The sequence below is a fragment of the Chiroxiphia lanceolata genome, chromosome 9 (assembly GCF_009829145.1).
Source record: "Chiroxiphia lanceolata isolate bChiLan1 chromosome 9, bChiLan1.pri, whole genome shotgun sequence".
NCBI classification, from domain to species: Eukaryota; Metazoa; Chordata; class Aves; order Passeriformes; family Pipridae; genus Chiroxiphia; species Chiroxiphia lanceolata.
This window is the reverse complement of record NC_045645.1, coordinates 24,640,604-24,649,868: the sequence shown is the minus strand read 5'-3', so window position 1 is coordinate 24,649,868 and position 9,265 is coordinate 24,640,604. Positions and strand designations below refer to the sequence as shown.

The window sequence follows — 9,265 nt, the reverse complement described above, 5'->3', positions numbered from 1 at the left end:
ATGGTGCCTGCCTGTATGTGGTGCCTAGGGTGGGAAGGACGGAGAGGAGGCAGGGTGGAGGCCCTTGTAGGACACCTCTCCTTCCATGCTGACTGTCTCAGCATCTCGGCATGACTCACGCCTTAGCCAGGAGTGGGCTTTCTGGTGATGTCCTGCCAGCAAGGGTGCTGCCCACCCTGCTGGGGTGGGCACCCAAACGATGCCCCTGCAGCAGGATGCCAGGGGTGCTCCCCAGCCTGCGCTGAGGCTGCCAGCAGGTGGGGTGAGCCCGGCACCACCAGCAGCTGCAGTGAGCATCAGCGGGACAAGGGATCCTGCTGGGAAGAAAGGCTGGAGCCAGGCTGGGTCATAAAGCAGTCCCAGCTGAACGTGAACTTCGCCTCTGGGCACAGCTTGCCGCCTCTCCTCCTGCACCCACGGGTGGGATCCGATGTCAGTAGGGCCCTGTTTGTGGAGGCGAGGGATGCCTCGCATTTCGGGAGGCAGTCACTAGGCGTCCTGGCGCTGGGTTTCACAAGCCCTCATGACCTTTCCAGCACAGCAACGTGCCCTGGGGAGGATTGTTTCATACAAAACAGACCTTTGGATAGGCTTTTCATTTCCTTCACAGCCAAACACAAAGGAACAGCAAGTCCTCCCTCCTAATAAAATGACAACAGCCAGTGACACAGATGGGCTGGCTCTCCACAGTGCGCGGAGCCACGTCCCGCACCCACGCCATTCCCAGCGTCCTACAAGAGGGGGATTACAGCCCCGCAGCTCCCTCCTGCTTAATCTTGCACCCCAAATTCCCCCACGTGCAGGAGACCTGTCTGAGGGTTGACTTTTACACTCCTTTAGGAAAAAAAAATGGATCTGTGCTCCAAGGGAATGAGCCCAGGTGTTCAACATCCCATGAATCTTTATCTGGCAGTGTGGTTGATTGCCCGATGCCAATCACACCTCCAAGCCCCGCTCAGAGCGGGGCTCTCGGCTACTCGCACAGCACAAGCGTGGGCAGGGAGCTGGGGTGGAGAGGGGAGAAGGGTGCAGAGTGTGGGCTGTGCAGGCGGCTTGGGGAGCACTGGATGTAGCGGTGCACGGGGTGTGGAGCTGCAGACTGCAAAGGCTGCACGAGGTGCAGGTGAAGGGATTGCATGGGGCAAGGGGTGCAGGATCCCACCCTGGGAGCTCCTCCAGGGCTGTGCCCCGGGCGGGCGCTTCCAGCTGCGGGCGGGGCCGCACATCTGGGCGGGGCGGGGCGGGGCGGGGCGGGCAGGCAGTGACTCTGACGGGGCCGGAGCGCAGCATCCCACAACCGGTGCGAGCAGCGCTCCGAGCCCAGCCGAGCCGAGACCATGCCTAAGTGTCCCCGCTGCCAGAAGGAGGTCTACTTCGGTAAGGGCTTCCTGCCCCCTTCCCAGCCGCCCCCACCCCGCGGGGACGGCAGGGCTGTCGGGCACCGATGCTGTACCCCGCCAAGCAGCGGGTCCCCCGGACACCCCGGCACTGCGGGTTCTGGGTGCCCCGATGCTGCGCGCCTCATCTTTGCAAATTCTTGGGGTACCCCAAAGTTTCTCACCCTGTGCTGCGGGTCTCCGGGGTGCCCCGAGTAGGTGACCCTACAGATCCACCCAAGGATCTGCCTGGCTGCAGAGCGCAGGCTGCGCTGGGTACTCCCAGCAGAACATGGGAGCTCAGCCCCATTTCCTTCCCAGCACAGCCCGCAGCCCTGTGCCGGTCTGGAGCCCAAAGGCCCAGCTGGTGCAGCTTGCTGCTCTGAAAGCCAGGGCAGGTGAGCAAATCCTGCCCTCTGGCAAGTTCCTGGCTCAGTGGGTTGCCACACACTGTTTGGCGAGGTTTAGCACAGCGGGATGACACCTCCGGGGTGTTAATTTTAAGCCACAGTTGCAGCCTAGTTGTGAGACTTGTTGGGCTACTGTCTGCTGCTCGGCTTTCTGCAGATGTCCTGCCTCCAAAGTGGGGCCCTGAAGCTTCTTCCCCTTCTGGTGCCATGGTCCTGCTGTCCTGACAGGGTATTTGGGGAGTTCAAGCCTCTCACCCTGCCAGCAGCTGCTGGAATGGGCAGGTTCTGGCTGCCAGATCTCCCCACTTCCCTGATGTAGCTGAACTTGAGGGGAGTTTGCTGGGAGCAGTTTATACAAACTCCCTGTTTTTTAATTTACTAGAGACGAGGGATCTGGAACCTAAGTGCCGTCGCCGACTTCTCTCTCTTCTTTATTTGTGTTCTGCTTGTGGGTGTGCCCCAACGACTTGTGTTCTTCCAAGAAGTTTGAGGCTCAAACACAGGAGCTGCTCTCCTGATCGAACAGCTGTGTCCATTAGCACACCCTGTGTGCACTGGGTCTGGACTGGGCACTGCCCGGAGGGCTGCTGGGGATGTGGTTCCTGCCGCTGGGGAACATCGCTGTGCCTAAACTTGAACTTGCTTTGAGATGAGGTTTTGGCACAACATAGTTTGTGTCTCCCTCCTGCGACTGAGGGTCCTGAGGCACCTAATTTACCCATGTGGTTTGATATCAGGAGCTACCAAGGTGGTGGTGTCAGTATCTGCCTTTCCCTGTGGCTCCGTGTCAATCCCAGTCGGGCGGTCTGGGTTTGCCGTGCCCGTAGGTGCGGCTGTGGAGACGGCTTTTGACCAAGGAGGGGTTTGAGCTTGTGCTTATCAGGCTGCTCTTACGAAATGTCTCTGTTGATGCAGAGGCTGAGAAGGGTTCAAAAGCTGCTGGAGGACCAAGACTGACGCCTGATTTCTGTGCCTGCAGACAATCCGGAGCACTGACAGAGGAGGCAGAACAAGCCTCACTTCAGGGCACCCTGGGACTCAGAGCCTGGGAGTCCTCCTCAGGCATGCCTCAGGCTGCTTTGGGTCAAAAATCTGTCTGTAGAATGCAGGGATGAGGAGGAGGTGATGCTGAGAGGACTGTGCATAGGGTTTGCAGGAATCTCACCTACGTGTCCAAGCGCCAGTGTTGGTGCAAATGTGTGTGTGAGAGTTGGGGACGCTGAGCTCCTTCCAGAAACCTTGTAAGGAGAGGGCCCTGCCACTGGCCAGGCTTGGGCTCCTGGGGGTGCCCAGATGGGGAGGACACTGTTGCCTCTGCCAGGCTGCGGGCACAGGAGGCTCTTTGTGCCACTGGGGAATGGCAGCAGGGCTGCCTTGTGACATTTGGGCACTGCCCCCGCTCCCACCTCTGCAGCCGCCAGCTTGCTCCCTGCACAAGCTGTTGTGGGCATATTTGGACTCCAAAGCAGAGATGCGTCAGGCTGCTGAGGGCCCCTCAGGGCCAAGCACTACCCTCAGTGGCTTGGTCTCATCGCTCAACCTCCTTTTGCAGGCATGGGGACAGTGCTCAGACCTGGCTCTGACAGGGTTTCTGTGGACAGCTCTGTTTAATCACTTAATAAATTCCCAGGAACGCAGCTGCCAATATGAGGAGCACACGTCTGCAAAAAATACCCTCCTCCCCTGCTGTGCTACAATTAAAAGCCACCCTGTGTTCCCCCCTCTCTCCATAAACATGTCTTGGCTCCAGGATGTTGTCCCTCCCACAGCAGCCTGAGCCCCAGCCAAGCTCTAGCTCTGCTCTGGTTTGCCATGGTCCCTGTGGAATCAGAGCTGTGGCTGGAAGGGACTGGTTCATATTGGCAGGGCTTGGCAATGGCTTTGCCTCCCCATTCCTCGCCAGCATTCCGCTTCACCTCTGCCAACTCTAGCATTCACTCAGGCTCCAGTTTGCTGGGGAGAAATTAATCCCCTTGCAGGCTGATGTTGGAAGGAGGGAGGTCCTCAGATCTTTGGAAGATAGATAGAACTCAGCCCATCTTCAAGGATGCAGTAGTGTTCACCCTGGGCGTGGCACTGCTGTTTCGGATCTGTGCGCTTGGATGTGTCTGGCGTTGTGTGTGCACAGTGAACACTTGTGTTTGAAACTCAGTGCCCTCTGTCCTGGACAGATAGACGTGAGAAAATGCCCAAAAATGTCCTCCCTAGGGTTGATGACAGGGAGACCAATCTGCCAAAATGGACTTGTGCCTGTTCAGTGCCTCAACTAACCCATCTCCCTTCTGTGGCAGCCGAGAAGGTGACTTCTCTGGGGAAAGACTGGCACCGGCCCTGCTTGAGATGTGAGAAGTGTAACAAAACCCTGACGTCTGGAGGCCATGCAGAGGTGAGGTTTGCTGCCCAGGAGGTCCCAGTCCTCTGCAGCCAAGGGCTGGGATGGGCAGAGGTAGAGCTGAAGGGTGGTCGGGGCTGATGCTCTTTCTCTCTCCCTGCAGCACGATGGCAAGCCGTACTGCAACCACCCCTGCTATGCCGCCTTGTTCGGGCCCAAAGGTAGGGTGGCTGTGGCTGGTGTTGTGGGAGGGAGGGCAGGGGGCTCAGAGATCCTGTCTCTGGGCAAGTTGCAGCCCTCAGTGTGCTCCCCATCCCGCAGCAGTGCTGACCCTGCTCTGCCTCTCTTCCAGGGTTCGGCCGGGGAGGAGCTGAGAGCCACACGTTCAAGTAAACCTCAGGTTGGTCCTTCCCTCGGAGCTCCCCTCCTGCCTCTGGCTCCATGGGCTGGCTGGGGCTGTCCTCCCTCAGGCAAGCAGGGAAAGCAGGCCATGCCACGGCATCTCTCTGGGCTGGCTGTGACTCCCAGTCCTTGCACTGGTGTTTGGGAGCAACCTGCTGGGTGCCAGCTGCTGCTCTCCACCAGCCCCAACTGACTGTCAGCACCCGCTTAGCTCCAGCAGTGGATGACAAAGGCTTTTTGCTTTGTGGCTTGTTGGCAAAGACAGGGTCTGTCCTGGAGCACTGTTGTCCCTGGAATATCTCTGCTCCCAGCCCAGCCTGAGTTCATCCACTCCTCTTTTCCATCCCTCTCCAGGTCTGACGGCCAGGGTTCTCAGCACAGTCTGAAGACAGCACAAACACACCGCAACAGACATGCATTTTTGTTTTTAATTCACTCTGTACTAGACTAGAATGTTCAAAGCAATAAGTAACCAAGGCTGGGGCTGGTGTGGAGAGGGGTGTCTGCTCCAGATGAAGTACTGCTGGGGTGGGGCCTTTGGGTTGCCCTGCCGGACAGGAATTTGGCTGGTATTGCTGAAGGCTGCCTGGAGAGGAGACCACACCCTTCCAGCCAAAACTTAGCTCTGCTTCTGGCACCCAGCTCTTGTGGTTGGGCCCACAGTTGTATTCTCAGTCTTTAATAAACCAAAAGATGCTTCCCCCATGTAGCAGCTGTGCTGTCTGTAATGGGGGTCCCGCAGGACTCACTTGTGAAGCGTTTGCCACTTGCTTGAGGACCCCTGTGTCCTTTGGATTGAGACACTGTGTGATGGCTCCATGTGCTCCTGCTCCTGGTGTGTGCTGAGTCTTGCCCTTGGCTGCCCAGCCCAGGGGCTGCCTGAGCCCTGGGGCAGTGAAAGCAGTCCCAGGTGCTGTGGGTGAGCACGTCCCAAGGGAAGGGGTGATGGGTGTTGTACTGGTGCTTGTCCAGGGTTGGAGTCTCCCTGCTTTTGGGAGCAAGGTCCTACTATACCCATAGCCTCACTGGGTCTGTGTGGAGACATTTGCAGAAGTCTAGAGCGTGGTTGCTCCCACCATAAGCCAGCTCTTGTTGCCTGTGGCTGTCATGGGGTTAAAGTGGAGGCATGCAGTGCTGCTGAATGAGGGGCTGAGACTGTTGACCTGAGGTCTCTGTGGCACTCTACAGCCTCCTGGCCATGTCCTGGCCTCAGGCACTGCCTGCTGGAAAGCCATGCCCATGGGCAGCCCCCAGATCTGCTCCTGGATATGAGATGGCCCTGTGCAGCCATTGTTTGGGGCAGAGAAGTGTCTTGCTGGGAGGGGGTTACCTGTCACATCAGGATAACCTGGTATTTGCTGCTTTTGCTCTGAGCAGGCATAAAAAAAGACCAAGTGAGCTGGGAGATTACGGTTGAGGCAGAGCCAGCCTCCCTTGGTAGGGAAAGCAGACGTGTGGTGTTACAAAGCAAGTGCTGGCTCGTAAGAGCTTTGCTCTTTTGTGTTTTGATGTCTTTGCCCCATTGGAAGAACAGCACTCACAGATGTCAAAGATGTCAAGTTGAGGGATGTTTCTAAAATGGCTTCTTAACCATGTCTTTCCCTAATCTGAGCCACCCATTTACATATTCAGAGATACCTCATCACCCACTGGGATATTTTTGTCTACAGTTTATGCATGCATTTCCTTAGAGACTGCTTTGCATCTTACAGTCATGCCCGCCCTGCTGGGACTCGGCCAAAACCCTCAGGGGTCAGCGGTACATGTCCAATGTCAAAATCTTCAGTGTCAAAAGCAGCCTGATCTGATAAGCATCTCAAAACTTCCAATTAAAACTTGCTTGATGCTACAAGGCTCAGCACCCACTAGGAATGCTTCAGTGGGATGAACTCGAACAGCCGGCGCTGCGTCACCTCCCACCCAGTTAGCACAACAAACAGGCGTCTGTGTCAAAGGCAAACCCCAGCTATTGCTGTTCAGCTGTCACCAGACTTCCCAGCCAGCCAGGGCTCGGAGGGTCCCCTGCCCTCCTGCTCCCACTGCTGCCCTTGCCAGCAGCCTCCTGGGGGTGCCAGCACCCATGGACCCATGGCTCCTGGCCACCGCTGCTGGCACCCAGCCACCCCTGGGGCACTGGGACACGGCTTTCCTCTGCCAACTGAGCTTCAAAGCAAACTAGTGATAGAATCTCAGCAGCTTTGAGTGTGCCAGTGAGATAGTGTTTTCCCTCAAGCATTAAAAATAATGGCAAACAGAAGCTTTGTCATCCTCTCGATTTGCATAAGTGTTTCCAGCTGGGAAAGGGACCTGTAAATTGGGCTCCTGGTCTTTCCCAGCAGGGCCTTGCACTTGAAACTTCAGGAGCAGCTAATTCCAAGTGCAAGGTGCCAGGCCATCAGGGATGACAAGCGAATCAGTGAGAGGTATGGGAAAAGCAAGTTCTGCTGGGGTGATCCAGCCGTTCATCTGCCAGCCCTTTCTGTGGGCAGTGGCTGCAGCTGGGGCTGGAGGCAGTGTGCTGCTGCTTGCAGTATGTTGCTGTTAGCAGTGTTGTGTGTTGGTGTTTGCAATGTGTTGCCTGGGGCTGCTTTTGTCCCTGCCATGGATCTGAGGTGTAGTTGTGGTGGCTGGGGACATCTCTCCCTGCCCTGACTGTGTGGAGGGATGTAGGAACTGAGCTGTGCCAGGTCTGTGCAGCTGCAGCTAAACTTGATCCTGCAGCTGCCTCACTCTGTGCTGCACAGGGGAACGTGTGTTAAAAAACAGGGGTCTCTCAAGCAAGGTCTGTGGACAAGCCCTTGGGTATTGATTCCCAAAATCTCCTTCTTAGTGTCCTGTTTTTCTGCCTACCCTGCAGTAGGAGCTCCCTGAGCTGGCTTTTAGCCCCAGGACTCACTGCTGGCACACTCCCCTCCAAGAGCTGTGCTTGTATAAGCCAGTCTCTGCCTGTTCCAGCCTTGATGCTGTGAGGTTGGGCAGTTCAGGCACAGGTCACATCCACAAGGAGCCTTGGTCAAAGAAAATATACGATTAACCGATTTTTTAAAAACTTGCTTTGGTCTATAGAGAGGAAGCAGAAACAGCTGTATCGCATTTGGATAGGAAATCCACGCCCGAGCGGGGCCTCCCCTCGATGCACAGGCTGGATCAGCAGCGGCCAGTGCGCCAGGGAGGTGGGGTGTCACCAGACACAATCTTTTCTCCATGGAACAGTATATCTCTGTGGCCTGCAGTGTGAGCTGCACAGACACACAGCAGTCTGGCTTCCAGTGCATTTTGTCTGTGATGCTCTCGGCTCTGAGCTTAGGACAGGCAGGGATGGTGCCTTCCCTCTTAGCGCAGTGATGCCCTGGCTGTGCTGCTCCCGCAACAGGGAGAACAGGATGCTCAGTGAAAATCCCAGCTTCCTGGGGGGACCAGCCAAAGGATGACAGCTTGGTGTGCCCCACCAGCTGCTCCCAATGCTCGAGGTAGAGAGCAGACCCTGGGGAGGTGGCTGGCAGTCCCCATGTCCTGCCTGGTCACCAGGGAGCCATCATGGGGATATTGCTGCCACCACATGGTCCCAGCCCCAAGGTGCCTGTCTGGGACAGCAAAAGGTGTAGGGTAATTTACAGTGTGGTGATGCCCAGCTCAAAGGTCCCCTGCTTTGGTGACCTGAAACAGCACCGTTACTGACCCTGGAGAAAGGGGCTGTGCTTTCTCTGCCATTATTTCAGAAGCTTGGGCTGAGATCAGTGACGTCTTTGGATTGTGGAGTGATAGTTGCTATAAACACTTCATCACTGTGACAAAGAAAACAAACAACATCACCAGTTTCTCTGGCAGCTGGGTGTGGGTGAGCCTCAACGCCCTGGGTAGGGAAGCAGAAGAGGTTTTGGCAAAGGACAGGAAACAGGATGGGCTCAGAAACTAAACGGCCGTTGCTCCCCACCCTGGCTTTGTGGCTTTCTCTACAGAAGAAAAAAGGAGAGGCAGACAGAAAGGGGCTTGGGGGTCCTTCAGCTGATCTATAAAAGGAATGGATGCTATTTCAGCCCCACTGGGGGCCACAGTGCAGGGAGGAGGGGCTGGTTTGAGTCACCCGGTCCTGTGTCCTTCTCTCAGCACAGATTGACAGACCTTAATCCAAAGCAAGGGACCCACATGGATCATCGAGTCCAACCTTTAGCCCTGCACAGGACCATCCCCAAGAGTCACACCATGTGCCTGAGAGTACCAAGGACACGAGAGCCCCGGAAGCACAGATGAGGCCAGGCACCTGCTGTGGGTTGGCAGCAGTTTGTTTCCCTGCAGTGTTTCTCCAAATAAAGCTGTGTCCCTTTGGGGACAGGCAGGGTGCAGGCAGGGCTGGAGGAAAATGGTACAGGGGCTGTGGCTGCAGTGGGTTCCTGCTCTTTCCTGTTCAGGGATCGTGGGGATGAAGCCAGTCTGTAACTGTGTGGTATCCAGCTCACCACTGCTTTGAGTATTTTTAAAGCTGATTTGTGTTAAGTTCAAAGAGCTCGAATATCTTTTAGGTCAAGAATGTGTCTGTCCATCTCCTAACACCTCAGAAATCTGCCTTCTTATCTAGACTGTGGTAAGAAGGACTGTGCAGCCAATGTCAGGCAGCAGGAGCTCTGCAAGTTCTCGTGGCGAGCCAGGACTTTCCGTTCCAGCTCTGCAAAGCAGTGGGTTGGGGAAGCCCCATCTCACCAGTGGAAGCAGCTTTGCAGAGGTGGCAAAGAGGGGCTCAAACTTTG

General features: G+C 56.2%; 1 protein-coding gene across 1 annotated transcript; it reads left to right on the top strand.

Moving 5' to 3' along the window:
• The first annotated feature begins 1,271 nt into the window (after positions 1-1,271).
• On the top strand, positions 1,272-5,229 carry CRIP1 (cysteine rich protein 1). Its single transcript, XM_032696722.1, has 5 exons — positions 1,272-1,377; positions 4,078-4,172; positions 4,282-4,339; positions 4,471-4,518; positions 4,875-5,229. Exons 1-4 carry the CDS (start codon positions 1,338-1,340, stop codon positions 4,509-4,511), a joined length of 234 nt encoding a protein of 77 aa, XP_032552613.1. The 5' UTR covers positions 1,272-1,337; the 3' UTR covers positions 4,512-4,518; positions 4,875-5,229.
• The last annotated feature ends 4,036 nt before the right edge of the window (positions 5,230-9,265 follow it).

Coding starts and splice junctions, on each gene's coding strand:
- CRIP1 (XM_032696722.1), top strand. CDS start 1,338: ATGCCTAAGTGTCCCCGCTGCCAGAAGGAGGTCTACTTCG. Junction 1,378..4,077: donor CCAGAAGGAGGTCTACTTCG/GTAAGGGCTTCC, acceptor CTTCTGTGGCAG/CCGAGAAGGTGACTTCTCTG. Junction 4,173..4,281: donor CGTCTGGAGGCCATGCAGAG/GTGAGGTTTGCT, acceptor CTCTCCCTGCAG/CACGATGGCAAGCCGTACTG.